Here is a 22,119-nt window from a genome sequence, read left to right as displayed (position 1 = left end):
TGGTGGCGGCAGAGGCAAAGATGACAAGTGTCTTACAATAACCGTTTATTTTAACGTCAAAACAAACTTACAAAGTAGGCCTACAATACAAGATGCGATCTAGATCGTCTGCGGCAGAAGGCGCTCCGGATGACTGCGATCGGAGAATGCTGTCGGAGTCGTCGGTAAGGCCCCGGGGCAGTCGGGTAGGAGAGTCCGATGGGGTCGGTGACGGACGTCGGCGAAGGAGTAGGTGGCTGGTTGGAGTACCGTCGTCCACTTCCGGGTAGAAAGCTCCGTCGTCTCCCCTCTGACCTTGATTCGGGGGTTTTTATACGATTTTCCTTCCTATCTTCCCCTCTTGATTGGTCTTGAGTCCCTTTTTCCTTTTTTCGATTGGTCAGTCTACTGTTTCTAAGCAAGACGAAAACCAAATTCGGCCGGGGATGGCGCCTGGGCGTTGACAGCTACTCACATAATTTACACAGTTTGCCCCCCTCTCGTGGAAATCGGGCTGAACCGATCCGCCAAACGTTCTGTGGCTGCCCCCCCTTTTCGCGACGATCCCGGGCTCATATGGTCTAGCAGGTGTCCGTGACCATCTGTCTCTCTTCTTTCTCCCCTTTTTTTGTTAATTGTTTATATCTCGACTCTTGTATACGAGCACCGCGACATTCCCTTCGTCGTTTATTACCGCGTTGTGTTTGTTTTAGAAGAAATGCTTTACAGATGTCCGGTTTATAGCCCGTGCGCGTTCTTGCTCCGATTGACTTTCCGAAATTTCCCGAGGTAGCGATCTTGAAAACAACCGAATTCTCGGTGCCATTTTAGGATCCTCACAAAACGCATATCAACTAAAATAATATCTGAGTATCCCAAGACATAGCCAAATATTGCAGCGCCACAGCACTAGCGGAAATTCGAATTAGCCTACTGAAATGCTTTCGGTTGATCAATTTTCGGATAATAGACACTCTACTGTATTTCTAACTCGACTTGCCTACAGACGCAACGCTGCTAGCGAACACCGTTCCAAATGACAATGCTGTTCTATCATAGTTTAGTTGGAGAGTGGAACTCGGGGGATTCCCCAATAGAGCACAAATTTATGAATATTATATTTAGGCTCGTATTTTAATATTTATATTGTTTTTATTATTTATATGTGCAATAGTAAAAATTAATTTATATGTTTTTTATTTCTATTATTTCTAAACATGAATCCATAGTAAATTTATTTGAAAAAACATTGATATGGCATCAATTTTTCAGCAACTCCCCAAATATTTTTCACGACCCCCTCTTTGAGAATCACTGCTCTAGATCATCCATTATACAGTGAAAAAAATAAAAACAAATTAGGATTTTTCAAAGATGAAGCTAAATCGAAAGTAATATCAGAATTTGTAGGTTTAAAAGCTAAAATGTATTCGATTTCTTGAGAATACTATGAGAAAAAAACAGCAAAAGGTATAAATAAATCGGTTGTTAAATCAACTTTTTATCATGATCTATATAAGTCAACTTTATTAAAAAAACAACAACACTGTCATAGTCAATCACAAATAATTAGTAAAAATCATGTGATCACGACCCAATTTCAAAATAAAATCTCACTTTCTGCTTTTTATGATAAAGTATCTATTCCATTACTTAAAATATATTTCTTATCTTATGGTCATTATTCTATATCTTCATAGACATTTTTTAATACTTTTTTATTGATATTTTTAATATTATTAGTGTAAATGAAGAAATGTAATCATTTTATTATTATTTGTAACGTTTATTTTTTTAAATGAAGAAATGTACTCATTTTATTGTAATGCTTATTTTTAAATCTTAAATGAAAATGTAACCATTTTTATTATCATTACTGTAGTCTCTATTTTACCAATAAGAGAGAGAGAGAGAGAGAGAGAGAGAAAGTCGTTGTGATTATTTAATTATTTACACTTTCAACATTATCGGGAAAAAGTATTTAAAACTTCTTTAGGAAAAATAGATACTAACTCAATCTTAGTCATAAAATAATGCTAATTTTTCCAAGAAAAAAAAGTAATATCTTACCTTGTCGAACAATCTATAATTTTTGTTCAATTATAAATTTATCCGTTGCGTCTAACTGTTTATTTAATCATCGTCTGAACATTAGAGTCTCTCGAACTTTATTCCAATGAAAGAAAGTCTTATTCTTTATCCCAATAAAAGAGAGCCTTGTTCTTTATTCCAATTTAAAAAAAAAACCATCGCCACATAAAAAACTTATCACCAAACTTAAAAAACTAGTCGTCAGACAAGCAGTCAATTTATTTAATCACAGTTTAATATTTTTGTCAACAGATGGCGGCACAAAAATATTTTTGTCGTCATTAATTATTGATCGATTTATTTAATTAATATTTTTTGGAATCTAAGAATTGTTTTTCGAAGTCTTGCTTTCATTTAAATATTATTCGTGTAAATGTCATTTTTAATTTTTAAATGACTAGATCCTCATATTAAAAAAAATATTAGTTTCCTTGTATATAGAAAAACAGTTAGAAAATATTTTAAAAACTCTCATTTAAATCACGTGGAAAAGTATAACCGAAGGGGCATCAAAAATGGGTATGGTTTTGATGGGTAGGCGAGCTTCTGGGATACAAAATATTTCAGAAACGCTCGAGCAATTTAGCCGTTATTGCGAAATTCGTCGATTTTAGCCCCTGGTGGCTGTCTTTCCTGCGAAAATATAGCGAGATACTAGGATAAAAGTTATAAAGTGTTAAACTTTTACAAAATTATCCCAGAGGCTGTCATATATATATACTACTAATAGCAAATGGCACGATCCGATTAGCGACGGACGGTTTGTGCTGTTTGTTATTTTTTTAATCACCTTCGTAATTTCGAAGGACCAAAAAAATAATTAAAAAAATGAAGTTTAATATTTTGCCAACAGATGGCACCATTTTAACAAAAATTTAATATTTTGCCAACAGATGGCACCAGCTTAACCAAAAAAATACTTATATATATAAAAATATATTAAAACTATATATAATACTAGCTGACCCGGCCACGCGTTGTTGTGGCTCAAAATGTATCTATTATAAATGTATAACACTTCCCCCGTGGGGGGAATTTCAAAAAATCCCTTCTTAGTGTACATTCTCTTGACGTACCCTATTAAAACGCAATCAAAAACGCGTCTAAAATAGTATAATAAAAGCAGAGTTCTTCACAGTAAGCCTTAATCCCGTCACTTTTCCCGCTGGGGAATATCGAAAAATCCCTTTTTAGTGTATATTCTGTTGACGTAACCTATTAAAATGCGATTAAAAACGCAAAAAACCGCATGTAAAATAGTATAATAGAAGCTGAGTTCTTTACGGTAAGCCTTAATCCCGTCCATCTCCCCCCACTGGGGGGAATTTCGACATGTATATTATATAAAAACACGTGCGTATTCGAATGCAACGTTGTGTCAATATTTCAAAGGAATCGGTAGGAACAAACGAACATTACATTTTTATTTATATAAATAGATAGAAGACGATCTGCTTTAGTTCATCCTCACAGAAAAGCATAATGCCTCAAGAAAAGCAAACTTAGGTCGTCGGAAGTTAGCGCCATCTGTTGGAAATAGAAGCCTTAATCCATATATAAATATATTTTTGAAAGGGGGGAAATGGTATAGGGGTATGAAAAATAGATAGTAGCCGATTCTCAGACCTACTGAATATGCATATGAAATTTGGTAAAAATCGGTAAAGCCGTTTCGGAGGAGTAAGGTAACTAACATTGTGACACGAGAATTTTATATATAAGATTAATTCTCTTAACCCTACGTGAGTCGCACGGGTCTCACAGACCCGGCGCAAACTTTAGTTAAAATTTTTTAATATTTAATATTTTTCAAAAAATCTGAAAAAATTAATATTCTTCTAACTTTCTAACCCGATTAACATGCTGTTAAATTTTTTTGAATAGCAACGCTCATTTTTGAGAAAAAAAATAGTTTGGGTCTGTCAGACCCATGCGACGCATGATGGGGGTAAAAAAAGACCGTTTAATTTGTCGCCGTTGCCGATAGCGAGTGTCGCAATAACTTTATCGCGTTGAAGTTGTCGCGCGGTGTTTATTAAATCCTATCATATCGTTATTTATTTGTATATTTATATTTTTGTTTTTTTTGTTGTTATAATGTTTTTAAAAGTAATGTCTAATAAACTTTTAATTATTTTAATTATTTTTTATTTTTATCATATAATGTTAATTTAAATATAAAAGTGATAAGTAATGATTATTCCTCGTATATTAGGCGATGCAAGTTGGCTTTTTTTCACTTTTACTAAGTAATCAGAAACTTGTGAAAACAGTCTAGCTATAAAATTCCGGGAAATATCCTGCCCCCTCGGAAATGATCTTGGTAATCGAATTTACACAATCGCTATAAATTCTTTTGTTTTAATCGCGTTATGAGCTATAAATTGCTAATTAAATGTTCGACAGTGTTCAGATGAGTAAACATGTTTTTAAAATTGTTTAGCAATAAATATTTCCTGGAAACTTTATTTTCCTATAGTAAGTCTATGGAATATCTAGTTGTGAATTTTAGTATTATTTTAAATTTGTATTAAAAAAAAATTAAACACCGTAAACTGTAATATATTTACTGTACTGTAGTAATAAACCGGCTTTTATATCTGAATCTGTATCAATTTTCTTTTTTGATTATTTTTCACAATACAGTGTAATCTAAATAACACATGATTTGTTTACATTTGTTTATTCCTTTTTTTTTATTTGTCGGGACGCTTTTCAGTACTTTGCCCTTCTTCTGTCAAGTTTATTTTGTTTAATGTATATTCTCATATACTTCAAACAAAATAGAGCCGACAGAAGAGATCGGTGTGTCATTAAATCACTTTTATGGCGTTTTTAGTTCATTTCTGCTTCTGAGTTAGACTAGTACATTCAAGAAGACTTGTCGAGTAGTGACAGGAGAATTCTGGTTTTAGTCGTTAGAACTCGTTTTCTGAAAATATCGGATAGCCTCAGTTCTAGACATGTTGAGACAGATATGCCAACTGAAACAGATTTGCAGGAGAGCAACCGAGTTAGCTCCTGATTGGTCGGCCAACAGATCTAAAAACTGTATATAAGGCAATGCCACCGTTGAAACTAGGAGAAACAAGCCTGGCCTAATAGACTATATTTGAGTGCCTTGTCTATAGTAAAGTAAAAATGTACGGAGATTTTATGATCGATTCAGAGATCGAGAATATAGTATATGAAGATGCTTCTTCGGAAGAAAAATGTGACTTTGTAGAAGTTAGATCTGAGAATACAGACACCGAGCAAGAGGAAGACGAAGATATATCAGAAGTAGGCTCACCTGCAGTTGCCTCATCATCACAAGTAGCAGCCTCGTCATCACAAATAGGTGAGCATTGTTCTTTCCTAGCTCGCGATGGAACCAGATGGAGTATGTGGGAATATCCTGCAACGAAGACAAGAAGAGAGAACTTGATTTATCTTATACCTGGTCCTATTGGAGAGGCTACAAACGCAAGGTCTATTTTTGAATGTTGGAATCTGTTCGTAACAGATGATATTTTAGATACCATAGTCATACACACAAATCAACAAATACAAAAAGTACAACCGCATTACGAAAGAGAACGTGATGCAAATACAACAGATCTGCAGGAAATAAAAGCACTAATCGGTTTATTTTACCTTGCTGCGTATAAAAAGGTAAATCGCTGTCACGTTAACGAAATGTGGACAATGGACGGTACAGGATTCGAAATCGCAAGAACGGCCATGTCGGAGAGACGTTTTCGTTTTTTGTTAGCAAATCTCCGATTTGATGATAAACAGACGCGAGGTGAAAGACTAAAGTTTGATAAATTAGCAGCAGTCCGAACTTTTTTAGATGTATTTACGAATAATTGTATAAAAAATTACAATGTATCGGAATACTGTACCGTAGATGAGAAACTGGAAGGATTCAGAGGGCGGTGCGGATTCCGCCAGTATATACCAAGTAAACCAAATAAATACGGTATAAAAATATTCTTGCTGGTAGACAGTAAAACATTTTATACGCATGTAGGGCAGAGGGCGCCACCGCTTGACCTTTCCCCTCTGTCCTCACTTGGTCCTCTGACATTGATTTGGAGAGACGCTTTCGTACGCTGACCTTCGCTTTTGTTACGCCAATCTTCCGAAGTCAGCCTCGACGACGAACGCATATTTGTACAGTTATTCAACTTAGATCTTTGTAAATAGTCCGTGGTCGCAGAGAAATAAAATATAGTGTTTCCAAGGAATCAGTCTCCTCGTTAATCTTGTCCGACGAACAAAGGACGTGGAACACGTGGGCGAGATCGGAACTACTATCACTCGAGGTAGGATCTAATTTGGACCTATTCTCTCGAACACCTCGACGGATTTTAGCTACATTGCTAAACGCACAATTTAGAGGTTTACTGCGGAAAACAGCCCGATGGACCCTTCTCAGTATCGAATTCTGCGGACAGTGTAGTGAAAAGATTAACTAGGCCTATTGTTAACAGCGGCCGTAATATAACTACCGATAACTGGTTCACCAGTTTCAGTTTGGCTACAGATTTATTGCAAGACAGGTTAACGCTAGTTGGTACCATCAGAAAAAATAGAAAAGAAATTCCTGCAGAATTTTTAAATATAAAAAATAGAAAAGTAAACAGTAGTAAGTTTGCATTTACTAAAGCGATCACTTTGGTCTCCTATGTGCCGAAAAAAAGTAAAAATGTATTGCTTTTGTCGTCATTACATCATAGTGAAGAAATTGATCGGGAAACTGGACTGGCAGACAAAGCCAGAAATAATATCCTTTTATAATAGAACTAAAGGGGGAGTAGATACCGTGGACCAGTTAACCGGGAATTATAATTGCGTACGCAACACCAGACGATGGCCTATGATCATTTTTTATTGTGTTTTAAATTTAGCAGGAATTAATTCCTATATTATTCACCAAGCAAACAAAAATACATCCAAATTGAATAATAGAAGAGAATTTTTGAAGGAATTATGTATCATTCTAATGAGCGAACATATTGATAAAAAAAAATGTATTTTAAATCTTTCGAAAACTATCAGAACGGCAGCGGAAAGGATATTTCCGTCAGATTCTGAAGCCGGACCTTCACATTCATCCACGGAATGTGTCGAAAAAAAGAGAAAGAGATGTGATGAATGTGAAACACGGAAAGATAGAAAAACGAAATATACCTGCGTGAAATGCAAAAAATATCTATGCTTGGAACATGCAGTTCAAATATGTAGAGATTGTGTTGAATAAAAATAAGAAACCAACATTTTAACTAAAGATAAATATATGCTATATATTTGTTATTAGGTAGAAGTTGTTTTTATTCTGAATGCACAAGTAAAGTTAAATGTTTTGAGCATAAATTTGAAAATAATAATTATTTAGTTTTTAAATATCAACCAGTATATGTATTTTATTCTGCAACTTAAACAGTAACTATATAGTGTATTTACTCGGACATAAATAGAATATAAATACAACATAAATACTATTTTATTCTTTGTTAGCATATTATGTTTCGAATGTTTACAAATATTATATAAAGACAAAAACAAAATAATGTTTTTTTGTATCTTTTTAATTAAATTCTGTTTAATAGTTTGATTTGTGTGTTTTGTTTTAAATTTTTTAATTAATATAAATTCCTTTAGCTACAAAAAAAAATTCCAAAAGTTTATTAACTTTTGGAATTTTTTTGTATTTTCCGCATAAATAAAATTTAAATTGCGATTTTTCTTTAAAAATTAGACTGAAATCGATTTGTTTTGAGATTTTATCAGAAACATATTACAGTTTATGACTGGTCAATTTAAATTAAAATACAAATTTAAAATAAAAATTAAATTTTAATTCGGCGATTGCAGTGGCGTAGCGTAGTGAGAGCGGCAAAATTTCACAATAAATAATAATATCTTGTAAAAATACCTAAATAAGAGGGCGGGGAAATTTTCCTCCGCCCCAGGCGGCTGACACCCACGCTACGTCACTGGGCGATTGTCTAACGTTTGTTTACATTATAACCTTGATTTACGTGGAGGGTAGTTCTAATCTCAGTCAATTCCCACCAGACAATTTTGAAACGATGCTTACACGTTCATACGAAATATAACAACTAGAAGTTAGCTAATTAGACCCTAAACATTAAGGAATTAGATATAAGAAAAATAATTACAACTACGCGACAATCATATCGCATAGCTATAATTATTCTATAATCTAATAATTCAGATTAATCTGATAAAAATACTTTTAATTATAATCTGCTTTTATTATTTATTCATTTTTCATCGCGGCACAACAAAACAAACCTGAAAAGTTAGCCCGATCTACATAACAAGTAATTATGAATGAATTATAAAATTTTTGATAATTGCATTTTGATAACATTCAGATATTGATATGGATGCCTTTTTAAAGTTTTATTATGTGAATATTTTATATTATAAAAAAAACAAATTACAGAATCGACAACATGTCATTAATTGCCGAATTTTTGATGGGCCCCTCATTATTTTTTCGATTGATTCATTTCGTGCAGAGAAAACATTTATATCTAAACTATCAACAAAGAATTTTGATAGATTGAATAATATTTTGACCGATGTCAATTTTTGTATTAGGTGTGTAGTGAGTAGGTTACCGGTGAGGAACGGTCCCACAATGGGTGAGGAAATTTAAGGGCCGTACAAGAATTGACACGTGAATACTAGGAAGGAATTTACTAAAGTTTACAAATATATACAAAAGAAAACTTATAAAATTAAAAATCGCTAGTATATTAATTACAAATAACAGAAAAAAACGCTTATTCTAACCGGATATATACAATCTGTCACACTGGTGAGTACATGCTGGACTGGCTTAAGTACGTTGAATATCACTTGTATTGAACGAAAACCTTACAACAGATCGGTTTAATATACACACTAATAGATTGTCCTCCTTATTGTAGTTCTTACAGTCTCCTTGGTTACGTTATCAGTTGGCTTGCCTTGTGGATGCACACGGATTATCTTTCCACTTCAGTCTAGCCACTATCCGTCCTTCCCCGCTTACCTTCAATGTCCCAGGAAGCAAAACAAAAAGAAAATCCTGCTACACGTTAGACCCACCCTTTTATACTCCTTCGCCATCCGGGGCTTTTGGTCAGTCACGTGAGGTTGCTACAAACGGGGGATACGCGACAACGGAAAATTTTACAAAAATGACGTGACAATATATTTTACAAAAAAATACAACGCGACAATGTACGGCTCCCAAGCCGGATCGGTCCCGATACGCAAAAAAAAAATAAAAATAAAAATAAAAAAAAATACCTATATATAAAAAAATAGTGGCAGAGCACTACAGGTGATCGAGTTAAGCCTAACACACGACTATATCACATTAAAAATTAAAAATAAAATTCATGTGTAAAAATCAAACAAAACTATCTGTTAAATCTTAAAGATGACATTCTAATGAATAAAACAAAATAAAACAGTTGTCAATTAGTCGATTTGAAACTCAAAAATAAGCATTTTTTAATAGAGCCATAAAACAATTAATGTTTATTGACTCTCGCGATAGGAGGTAACGCGAGGTCTGTTTAAAAAATTTTTAGCAGTAGTACTGAATTTCTACTGACTTCACACGAATGAGTGATCTTTCTTCCCCATTTGAAAACAAACCCAATGATTATCGGTGAAACGTCAGATAACTTACAGCGAGTTGAAATTTGATATGTTTATTATTTTGTGATTTTTTTCATGAGTTAGTTAGTTAGTTAGTTCTAGTTTTTTGCACAAGAGCCATACAGGCTATGCTGCGCCATGACAAATGGTAAAATAAACCAAGCTAAATATATATATCACGAAACGTCAATACAACACAAACAAGTGCAAACAAACAGAACAACACAAATATAAATATATAATAAATAAATAAATAAATTAATTAATTAAATAAATTAGTTAACTTAAATCTCTCTATTAATAATGAACTTTTTGAAAGTTATAAATATCTTATCAAGATTTGTCCTCTGGCCCAAAATCTCTCTCAGATTTGCATTTCTGAAATACTGTCTGCGACTCTGGTCAAAAGCAACACAGTTGCAAAGTATGTGTTTAACACTTAAAGTACAAATGCAATACTGGCATACTGGCTGGTCATCACCCTTCAAAAGGTATTGATGAGTAAGCCGAATATGTCCAATTCTCAGACGAGTAAGAATGACTTCAGATCTCCTATCATACTGTTTGTGTGTCCAATTTTTTATTATAGGTTTGATCTCGTAAAGTTTATTGTGGACTTGTTCGTTCCACACATTTTGCCATCTCTCTGCTAGTCGTTTTTTAACAACCAGCTTCAAGTCACCTCCTTCAATAAACATTGTATGTTGAAAAGGAATTGCTGACTTTGCAGCTGTGTCAGCTGCTTCATTCCCTCTTATACCTACATGGCCTGGGACTACAAAGCTTATGACAATGAAGACTCTTGGAGACATGGCAATATCAGTCACACCACACGGTAGTTTGATCTCATCACATGGTGTGATATCTGAGTTTGACTTGATGTCTGAAGATGAATCAGACATTCAGATCAACCCTCTCGGACCAAGGGGTCACTTCTGTTCGACGCATTTCCATCTGCCGAGACGGCAAGTTGATTCCTACAAAACATTTAATTCTGATGTTCGACAAGCCAACATTGCCATCCTTCATTACCGCAGGATACCTACGCTGCCAAGTGCGTCCATATATTTGAAATCCGCTGCGTTGTTTCAAATGCCAGCGATTTGGACATTCCCAGATTTCCTGCTGAGGCAAAAACTTATGTACACAGTGTGGAACTGAAGGTCACAACAGTACTGAATGTAAAAGTACTCCACACTGTGTGAATTGCCAAGATGCCCATCCTGCCTATTTCCGGAAATGGGGGGCGCTGCTAGCATTCAACGGTGTTGGTGTGATTTTAGTGAGAGTTTGTTCCGAAGAGTTATTAGGAATTTAAAAGATGGAAATGCTATGGATCAAAGTATATTTACTTTTAATAATACAGAATTTGCTTATCTTGGCCGGAGTTGAGCAAAATCCGGGCCCTTTATCACATTCACCATCGAAAAGAGGTCGACCTCCATTAACAAGAAGTAATAATGCTGTTAAGATGTCTAAATCGACTAGTTTGGAGAATATGCTACGTAAATCAAGGCCTGCTTTGAGGGAAAAGGAGAAAAATGAGATAACAGCTGAGGAGGTGAGTGATTTTGATTTTGAATCTACATTTGTGGAATGTTTTGAGTCGATAGAGAGAGAAGACTGTCCGATCACCTCAAGTTTACGCCAAATGACTAAACTAATTCAAGCTTCACATGGAGCTATAACTGAACTAATATTAGATGTTAAAACAGAGATTGGTCGGCTACATGAGGATAATAAAGAATTTAAGACTAGACTTGGATTAATGGAACAGAAGGTTAATAATTTAGAATTAGCATTGCTAGAACTAAATAGGAAACTAGAAACCCAAAAATATTTTACAAACGAAATTATAAATATATCAAATCAGTCTAATTTAATATTATTCGGATACCCTTTGTCTGATAATATGAATACTAGAGAAAGTCTAGGTAGATTTATAGAAGAAGAGTTAAGGATTATCGAATTTAAGATAGAGGAAATAAGAGACTATTATGTAATAAAGAAAGTAGATCCGACTATTTTAAAAATCACTCTAAATTCAATCCAGAGGAAAAACCAAATAATATCATTGTTTTATAAGTATAAAAAAGATTCCTCCAATGAATTATATAGTAAATTACACATAACTTCTGATCTTACCCAAGAATCTAGGGAAAGAAGAGCGAAATTGATCCCATATTATTTAGAGGAAAAGAAAAAGAGTAGTCCGATTTTATTACGTAATGATTGTTTTGATTTACAGAAATAAGATATTTACCTATAATTTAACTGAGAACTGTTTGGTGGACACTGGTTCTTTTTTAGAAGTGGAAATCAACTAACCAACATATTGGCTAAAATAAATAGTAGAGTTAGTAAGAATAGCAGCAATAACTTTATGAAAACAAATTTAAACATTAGTTAAAGAACCAAACATAACGATTATAAACTGGAATACTCAAGGTCTTAGGAAAAAATTATATTCTACTTATTTTCAAAAATTAATGAAACAATACGAGATTATTGGTGTGGAAGAAACCTGGATCATTGACCTAACTGCCAAAGAGATGGAATTTCTGCAGTCTTCATTTAATTATTTAATGGTCCCAGCTACAAAAAAACTGGGAGTTGGAAGACCTAAGGGCGGATTGTTGTTATTGGTGAAGAAAAATATGGGAGAGTGGATTTATTTTCATTCTAATGTTAACTTAACCCTCTATAACTCAAAAACATAGATATTAATTATTTTTACAGATTTAGGCAGGGTTTAGGAAAATAATAAACAAGTAATTTAAAAAATAAAAAAATTCTTTTTATTTCGGAGCAAAAAATACAAAACAGGGAGTGTAGTTTACAGGCAACACTGAGTAATAATTGCAAAGAAATGCTAATTATGCATGATGGTTTATGAAAGGTGGAAATTCCTGAAGCAGTTTTTATTTTTCGTGTAGCATAGAGCCACGCCACACTTCTCACATACAGTGTGAGTAAATCCCAAGCATTTTGGGAATTTGCAACGGATTTTTTTATCAGCCCATTGAGGCCAGTGTCCAATCTGGTCTTGACGAACCGCTTGCGGAGGCACATGCTGAGCAGGTCCTCTATGTTTCTTTGCTAGGATCTCACCCTGTAGAGATCGCCGGGTCGAAAAACTTGATTTTGTCCTCATTTTACACAGTGTCTCTGCAACCTCCAGACGGAAATCTGCTGAAGCCATGATGGTCTTCTGAGAAATATTTTTGTATTTGCACACCCTTTTATAAAGCAGCCATGCGTTGGCCATCGTGAGGTCCAAGTAATGATAGAACAGGCGCATGTGCCAACGTTTGCTCCGCAGTCGAATCTTGTATCTACCCATAATGCTGTCGATAAGGTCTACGCCACCCATAAAAAGATTATACTCGCCAACTACATTAGGTCGTTTGATGTTTACATACCTTGAGTTCTTTTTGTCATATCTCTGGACTTCAGTTTCAGGTTTTTGGCCAGCAAATGTAGAAGCCAAGGTGACAATTTTATTATCCTTCCACGCGACTGTTGACACGTCTATGCCATTGATGCTGGCTACGTATTCTTCTGAATATCCTCGTTCTTTCTTCATGATCAACTTCTCTGATGACAGTTTGCAGTCAGGAATTCTATTTCTTCTAATAGTACCAAGACTGAGGATTCCTTCTTTGGCTAAATACTCTAGGAGACGCAGAGAAGTAAAATAGTTGTCAAAGTACAACCTAAAATTTTGATGCCTAGGGATCATACGTGACAATCTCATTACGACATTGGACGAGGCTCCCAAATCTGGTTCTCCTTGTATAACAATATTTTCTTTGCCTGTTTCAACCTCTGTCTTATAAGCAAACCCGGAAACGCCACTCAAAACATAGATTTTGTATCCCCATTTGTGCGGTTTCTTGGCGTTGTATCTCTTCAGCAAATTTCGGGCTTTGGTGGAGCACATTTGCTCATCCACACATAGGTTCTTTTCTAGTGGAACTTTGCTGGATGTTGTATTCAAAGCATCAATAACTGGTCGGATTTTGAAAATCCTGTCGGCATTTGGGTCAGTCCGAGGAAGAAGTTTGCTATTATCATTGAAATGCAGAAACTGTCTAATCTTTTCAAATTTGTTCAATGCCATTGTTTGTTGAATAAGGGGTGTTCCAAGGACAGGCCCCCAGTGGTTGGTAACTCTAGGCAGTTGAATTAGTGACATGAGGTACACCACACCAATGAATTGCCGGATTTCCGTTTCACATACACGAAAAGTGTCATTAGGATTCCTTTGTACCAGGTAAAGGTTAGTCTCTTCCGATATTCTCTTGATAAGTTCTGGTGGAAACAGGTAAAGAAAGAACTGGACAGGACTTTCAAGGTCTAAAATGTTAGAATCTAGTGATTCATCGCCGATAAATGCCAGCTGCTCTGCATTCAATTCAAGATTCTTCTTTTTCCAGCGCAAGTTTAGTTTTTTTGGGTTTTTGTCGTTTTGCTACGGAAACTAAAGAACCTGCAGCGCTTGAAGTTGAAGGGAGTGGTTCTATGTCAGGAGAAAGGTCAATGTCGTCATCCTCTAGATTTTCCATTATAGCATCCATATCACTTTCATCCATCAAAGTTTCTTCAGCAAACTCTCCAAACTCGGGGTCAAAATCAGGGTCAGCGAGGCTGTCGTCGTCAAAATCCAGGCCATCTTCACTCGGACAATCATCACGGAGTTCAGAAATAATATCTTTTTCATAAAGGCGATGTTTGTGAGCCATCCTAAAACATGAAAATAGCCTTTGTGACTAACTACACTCAATAATATTATAAAGCACTCAGCAAATCATTATAGATATACGTACTTAACACCTTACACTTGCCGAGAAAAAATATATTTATTTGCAACAAACACGCAAACGTTTTCAGCCTGATTCACAGGCCATCTTCAGGCTTGGAATACATTTGAAATTAAAATTCCATCCATGGAATACAAAAATTCAAATTCAAAATTAAATAAGGTACAATCAAAATAAAATATTGAATAACTAACATAAAGCAAAAAATAACAAAAAATATATAAAAATGTAACAAATGAATACGTAAGCATTAATAAATGCAAATTTCTAAGACATACAATAAAACCACTATATTGATTGGTTAGAGCCGTTATTAAACTTCTTAACCATAAACTTCCATGCAGAGGGAAGACTATCTGCGTCCCTTGCATTAAGACAGCCTTCTTGTAATCTACTTCTAAAAATCTGCAACTTTTCCGCTGTCAAGGCTAATGATGGAGACGATAAAGGATTTATGATGGCCGCCTGATTCCATTTGACCGTAGCTCCTGGCGCTTGCGCCATTTGGGACAAAACTGTTGCATTAGACCCCTTTCTGATATCATAACCATGCTCCTTGATTCTAATTCCTAAACTTCTAGTGGTTACTCCGATGTAATCTTTTTTAACGCCTAATTGCATGTTTTCATACGGAATTTTATAAACTCCTGCTTTCTCTTCTGCCTTTATAACATCTTTATCATTCCTGAGGATTTTGTATAAATTAGGGGCCCTTTTTATAAGCATCTTCGAACTTTTTCTGTGTGCTATTTCTTTCATGACTGTATTCATACTTTCATAGTCTTCCCTCTGCATGGAAGTTTATGGTTAAGAAGTTTAATAACGGCTCTAACCAATCAATATAGTGGTTTTATTGTATGTCTTAGAAATTTGCATTTATTAATGCTTACGTATTCATTTGTTACATTTTTATATATTTTTTGTTATTTTTTGCTTTATGTTAGTTATTCAATATTTTATTTTGATTGTACCTTATTTAATTTTGAATTTGAATTTTTGTATTCCATGGATGGAATTTTAATTTCAAATGTATTCCAAGCCTGAAGATGGCCTGTGAATCAGGCTAAAAACGTTTGCGTGTTTGTTGCAAATAAATATATTTTTCTCGGCAAGTGTAAGGTGTTAAGTACGTATATCACTAACTACACTCTTCATACAAGACAGCTACCCTTTTCACATGACGTAGCTCAAAAGATACAAACACTAAATACCAGATTATCCAATAAAAATCTATAAAATTCTCAAAGATAGCATTAGATAATAAAATTCAAATATTTACCTTTCAGAATTTCACAAAAACACACATCAGCAAGTTCTAAAACTTCTAATTTTAGATTTTTATATTCGCGATGTGCACGAACTTGTTCAAATGTTCAAATCAGTAACGAAAAATTCAAAATTGTGACAAGTAGCGCCATCTAAATTTTAGATTTTAAACTAATATTGTAACTTGGAACGTAGACAACAGACTACAATGCATAAAAAGGGATGAAAAAAATTCCGTTGAAAATTAGAAAAGCGAACTGACTTTGTTGCCTGTAGTCTACCAAATGTTATAGAGGGTTAATATTTGTTATAATCAAAGTTGATGGATTTAAAATAAATTGGAATCCCAATACCTTACCGGTACAAATAACAACAGAGCTGCAAGCGGTGGCAGTCAGAATTTCTATTGGAGTAACTGTCACAGTTTGTTCCATATACTTGCCACCAGATGTCAGAGTCGATGAAGATGAATTGGATGCCTTGGTTGAACAACTGCCGACTCCATTCCTTTTACTTGGTGATTTCAATGGCTACAATCCAATGTGGGGCAGTCCTGACATAAACCGTCGAAGCAGGGCCATTGAGAGATTTATAGGCAATCACCAACTGTATTTATTTAATACTGGAGAAGTGACATACTTCCACACCCCAACAAGAACATTCACTGCCATTGATCTATCATTAGCAACCCCGAATCTGTTTTCAGCGTTTACATGGGAGGTTGGATCTAATCCACTCTCTAGTGACCACTTCCCAATATTTTTAAAATATCGAGGCAGAGAAAGCTGTGAAACAGCCCGTCCACCACGCTGGAAACTTGAAACGGCAGATTGGCCTGCATTTTCCTCTTTGGCTAAAATCACTGAGGAAATGGTCAATACTGCTGATATCAATGACGCAGTTGAATTTGTCACTTCCAGTATTATTCAGGCAGCCGAAAAAACAATGGGGAAAACATCAACCAGATATCCAAAACATCCGAAACCATGGTGGGATCAGAATTGCGAGGCAGCATTTAAAAAGCAAAAGAAAGCATGGGGGATTTTCAGAAGATACCCCACTGCTAACAATTTGATTGCTTTTAAAAAAGCAAAGGCAAATGCCAGGAGAATCAGAAGGCAAAGCCAAAGGGATTCTTGGAGGAAGTATGTATCTAGCATAACATCTTCCACCAGCTCAAAAGCAGTGTGGGATAAAATCCATAAAATTAACGGGTAATATGCTTCTCACTCTCTGTCCATGCTGGAAAATAATGGCACAATAATCAGCGACATACAGGGTATTGCTGATTTGATGGGTGAAACGTTTTCTTCTTCATCCAGCAATATAATGTATACAAAGGACTTTCAAGCTTATAAAGCCCAAACAGAAAAACAAAATTTAAATTTCCATTCTTCATCTAATGAGGAATATAATGTGCCATTCAGCAGAATAGAACTATGTACAGCAATCTCTCGCTCGGGGAATACTGCTGTAGGCCCGGATAAAATCCACTACAGCAATAATTAAAAATCTGTCAGACAATTCCCTTAGTAACCTTCTGAATCTGTTCAACAGAATATGGACAGAACATACTTTCCCTGACTCTTGGAGGCTACCTATCATCATTCCCATACCCAAGCCAGGTAAAGACCACAAAAATCCCTCTAATTATAGACCAATTTCTCTGACTAGTTGTCTCTGCAAACTTTTCGAGAGAATGGTAAACAGACGCCTGATGTTCCTCCTAGAGGAAAAGAACTACTTTTCACCACATCAGAGTGGATTCCGTAGGAACAGAAGTACCACAGACAATTTAGTAAACCTTGAAACATCTATACGCGAAGCGTTTGTCAGACGACAGCACTTAGTGTCTGTGTTTTTTGATATAGAGAAGGCCTACGATCGCTGCTGGCGATACGGGATACTCCGTGATCTGCATGAATTTGGATTGCGGGGTAATTTGCCAATTTTTATAAAAAACTTCCTGCAGAATCGTAGATTTCAAGTCAGGATGGGCAACACTTTATCTAGGCTTTTCACACAAGAAGGTGTTCCTCAAGGTTGTATTTTGAGTGTGACTCTGTTCCTAGTAAAAATTAACAGCATAGCTAAGTGTCTCCCTCCCAGTGTGAAACACACTCTGTATGTGGATGACTTTCAGATCTCCTGCCAGTCTAGTAACATGGGTTTCATCGAGAGACAACTGCAAACCTCGCTAAACCGCATAGGCAATTGGTCCAAGATCAATGGTTTTACTTTTAATGCAGAGAAGACCTCGTGCATCCACTTTTGCCGAAGGCGCGGTTTGCACCTGGACCCGGAAATTCACCTAAATGGGGTTAAAATCCCAATAGTGAATGAGGCAAAATTTTTGGGTGTTGTGTTTGACCAAAAACTGACGTTCTTATCACACTTGCACAATTTGAAGAGTAGATGTTTAAAATCTCTGAACCTTTTAAAGGTACTGTGCTGCTCATCCTGGGGAGCAGACAAATGCTTGATGCTCAGGATATATAGAGCCCTCGTTCGCTCTAAGCTGGACTATGGATGTATTGTGTATGGGTCTGCGCGAGAATCTACTCTTCGGATGCTGGATCCAATCCACCATCAAGCATTGCGTTTGTGCACTGGTGCATTTCGAACTTCTCCTGTTCAAAGTCTGTACGTGGATGCTTATGAGCCTCCACTATCTCTTAGGAGAGAGCAGTTGTCTCTGTTTTATTATATTAAGCAGAAATCTCAGATTAAATCTTCAGTTGATTGTATAGTATTAGATACTCAGCTGATAAGATTATTTGCAGCCCACCCAAGTAGTGTCCCTACATTCAGCATAAGAATGGAGAATGTCAGCAGCAAGACTGACCTGGATATGGGCAACATTTCACAGCCTGAGCTTTACAGTATATCACCTTGGTCAACTCCTGTGATAAATGTCGACCTTAGCTTAAAGCAATTTCCTAAGGAATCCACCCCAGATTACATGTATAGACAGTACTTTGCTGAAATTAGACATCGTGACAGGAATTTAATTCCTATATACACTGATGGGTCTAAATCGGATGATTATGTTGGCTCAGCCTTTGTCTGCCAGAATGAAATTGTGGCAGAACAAATCGCACCAAATTCCTCTATTTTTACTGCGGAGTTGCAGGCTATTTATTTAGCCTTAAAGTATATAAATAAAAAAGGTCATCGTTGCTGCGTGATTTACACTGACTCAGTTAGTGTACTTCAGGCTTTGATCTTGTATGACCTAGTTCTCACTCCATAGTGATTAAAATTCGTAATCTGATTTGCCATCTTTTTGCGAGGAATTTCTCTATAAAATTTTGTTGGGTCCCAGGCCATGTAGGTATAAGAGGAAATGAAGAAGCTGACGCAGCTGCAAAGTCAGCAAGCCTTTCTCAGCATACAATGTTTATTGAAGGAGGTGACTTGAAGCTAGTTGTTAAAAAACGACTAGAGGAGAGATGGCAAAATGTGTGGAACGCACAAGTCCACAATAAACTACACGAGATCAAACCTGTGATAGAAAATTGGACACACAACAAACAGTATGATAGGAGATCTGAAGTCATTCTTACTCGTCTGAGAATTGGACATACTCGGCTGACTCATCAATACCTTTTGAAGGGTGATGACCAGCCAGTATGCCAATATTGCATTTGTACTTTAAGTGTTAAACACATACTTTGCAACTGTGTTGCTTTTGACCAGAGTCGCAGACAACATTTCGGAAATGCAAGTTTGAAAGAGATTTTGGGCCAGAGGCCAAATCTTGATAAGATACTGAACTTTTTGAAAGTTATAAATTTTAATAAAGAGATTTGAGTTAACTAATATATTTATTTATTTATTATACACTTATATTTGTTTTTTTTTCTTTTTTATTTGCACTCGTTTGTTTTTGTGTTATATTAAAATTTTTTGATATATATATATATAGCTTTATTTCATTTAACTATTTGGCATGGCGCAGCATAGCCTATATGGCTCTTGTGCCAAAAAACTCATACAAACCAAACCTTAATTCATGAAGTGAGGCCCGATCAAATATATTCCACATTGTTCTATAATATATTCATTACAAATATTAATCAAAGTCCACAGATTATCCAACAGTCACTTAAAATGAAAAATAAGCTCAAACAGGAATGGTTTGATTTGTGTTGCTACAGAGCAAAGAAACTTAAAGAATCTTATTTAACTCTATTTTGTAAAACTAGATTGAAAGAACGATTAACTGATTATATAAGGGCAAAAAGAACATACAATAACCTCATAAAGGTTAAGAAAAGAAAATATTACAATAATTTGAACAGAAGATTATTATTGTTTTTATCTGATAATAAGTTTTTTTGGTCAGTGATAAAAAAATACTGTCCGAGAAAGAAGGTGGAATATCAGGACCCTATTGGTGTTGAAAACTGGTATAGGTTTTTTAAGAAGCGAGAGCCGAGTGCTTTAATGGTTACTGACGATAAAGATTTACCTACGGAAAGAGATAAAGAAAGGGTGTTAAACCAGCCAATAGTAGCAGGTGAATTAGTGAAGATTATTACAAAACTAAGAGAATCGACAGTGGCGGGACTGGATTTAATACCAGTTAGTTTTTTAAAACGTTTACCTATAAAATTGATAGACGCTTTAGTGTCGAATTTTAATTATATTTATAATCAAGTTTTTTTGCCCGAAATGTGGCATTCTGCTTATTTTCGTATGATATTTAAAAAGGGCGAAGAAACTGATCCAAAGAATTATCGACCTATAGCCATATTATCAACGCTAAGAAAAATTTTTACATCAGTTCTTGTGAATAGGTTTGAAAAATGGACTAAGGTTAATGGTTTAATTTCAAATTCACAATTTGCTTTTGTAAAAAAGAGTGGGACGGAAGTGGCAATATTTTTATTGCTTTTGACCATACAAATTCACCTTGTTAAAAAAAGACGTAAGGTATATATGGCCTTTTTAGATCTAGAAAAAGCATTTGATTCTATTTCAGTGGATAAATTATGTGCGAAATTGGAAGATAATGGAGCAGATTCAACATTTACAAGGGTAATAAAGTGTTTGTTTGGTCAGTACACTATTACAATTAAAAGTGGCCTAATTACTTACCCTTCGTTCGAAATAAGTGGCAGTTTACTACAGGTTGATCTGTTATCACCCTATTTATTCAATTTTATGATATATGACTTAGATAATCAATTTATGAAGGAGGAGGATGGTATTATTATTAAGGATAATATGATAGTACATTCGATTCAATATGCTGATGATGTGGTATTTATTTCACCGACAAAAATAGGTCTTCAAAGAAAATTAAATTTAACTGAGAGATACTTTTCGAAAATGGGATTTTGCGTGTCATCCTTGCGCAGGGGCCATGCTAATCCATTCAGGATACGAAAATGGGATTGAAAATCAACCCGAATAAGACCCATATTGTTGTGTTTCGAAAGGGAGGTAAGCTGGCGAGGAAAGACCATGACTTTTATTTGGTGAGATAATACTTCCTCAGTTACTTTCAATTTTTCTATCTGGGGGTTCTTATCACTTCAACGTTGTCTTTCGGAAAACACTTTCAGCGGATGAAGGTTTAAGCATATAGAACAATTAATAGTTTAATTGGTTTATTTGTTAAAATGAAAACAAATTCTATTCAAACTCAGTTTCGTCTGTTTTCAGTGCTGGTTATCAATTCTATTTGTTATGCCCTACCATTATGAGGTCTGAACTGGTTATCTTACTTTGAAAAAATTCAATTACAATTTATAAAAAAATTTATGGATTAGACAAAGCAGTGCCGGGGTATGCGATCCGTCATGATACAAATCGGATGTTATTAGAGCCGTACTTGGTAATTAGGATCATGAAATTTCTGAAGAGACTGTTAACTAGTGAGGTGCCAGTAATGAGGAGGGCACAGGAGTGGCTTTTGTGGTCTATAATTTGATCACAAATGACACGGTACATGAAGAGTATTACAAGTTGGGAGAACTCTGTACCAACAATCAAGCCGAACTGTGGGCGATGTTTAAAGCCCTCAGCTACGTCACGGGAAACATTAAACAACTCAAGGGTACCATCAATTTCCTCACAGACAGTTGCTATGTACTAAATATTATAAATAACACTAAAACTACAACTGTAACTGGAACAAAGATCAAACATCTTGCCTGTAACCTGGATAAAAGGAGAACCATTGGATTCTACTGGGTTCCTGGGCATAGTGGCATAAAAGGAAATGAAAGAGCTGATTCTCTGGCAAAAAAGGCAGCCTGCTCCCAGAACCCACCATCTT

The 22,119-nt window shown here is 35.3% G+C and overlaps 2 protein-coding genes across 2 annotated transcripts; one reads left to right on the top strand and one right to left on the bottom strand.

Moving 5' to 3' along the window:
* Positions 1-5,211: 5,211 nt before the first annotated feature.
* LOC136971521 (piggyBac transposable element-derived protein 4-like) lies at positions 5,212-6,171 on the top strand. The gene has a single exon (XM_067265982.1). It carries the CDS (start codon positions 5,212-5,214, stop codon positions 6,169-6,171), a length of 960 nt encoding a protein of 319 aa, XP_067122083.1.
* A 6,460-nt stretch (positions 6,172-12,631) lies between these two features.
* On the bottom strand, positions 12,632-13,864 carry LOC136971520 (piggyBac transposable element-derived protein 2-like). The gene has a single exon (XM_067265981.1). The coding sequence runs from the start codon at positions 13,862-13,864 to the stop codon at positions 12,632-12,634; it is 1,233 nt and encodes a 410-aa protein (XP_067122082.1).
* Between the last annotated feature and the right edge of the window lie 8,255 nt (positions 13,865-22,119).

Source organism: Centruroides vittatus, unplaced genomic scaffold (genome assembly GCF_030686945.1).
Source record: "Centruroides vittatus isolate TY-2023 unplaced genomic scaffold, ASM3068694v2 contig_260, whole genome shotgun sequence".
NCBI classification, from domain to species: Eukaryota; Metazoa; Arthropoda; class Arachnida; order Scorpiones; family Buthidae; genus Centruroides; species Centruroides vittatus.
The sequence above is the reverse complement of the archived record's forward strand: the minus strand, read 5'-3'. Positions and strand labels throughout refer to the sequence as shown.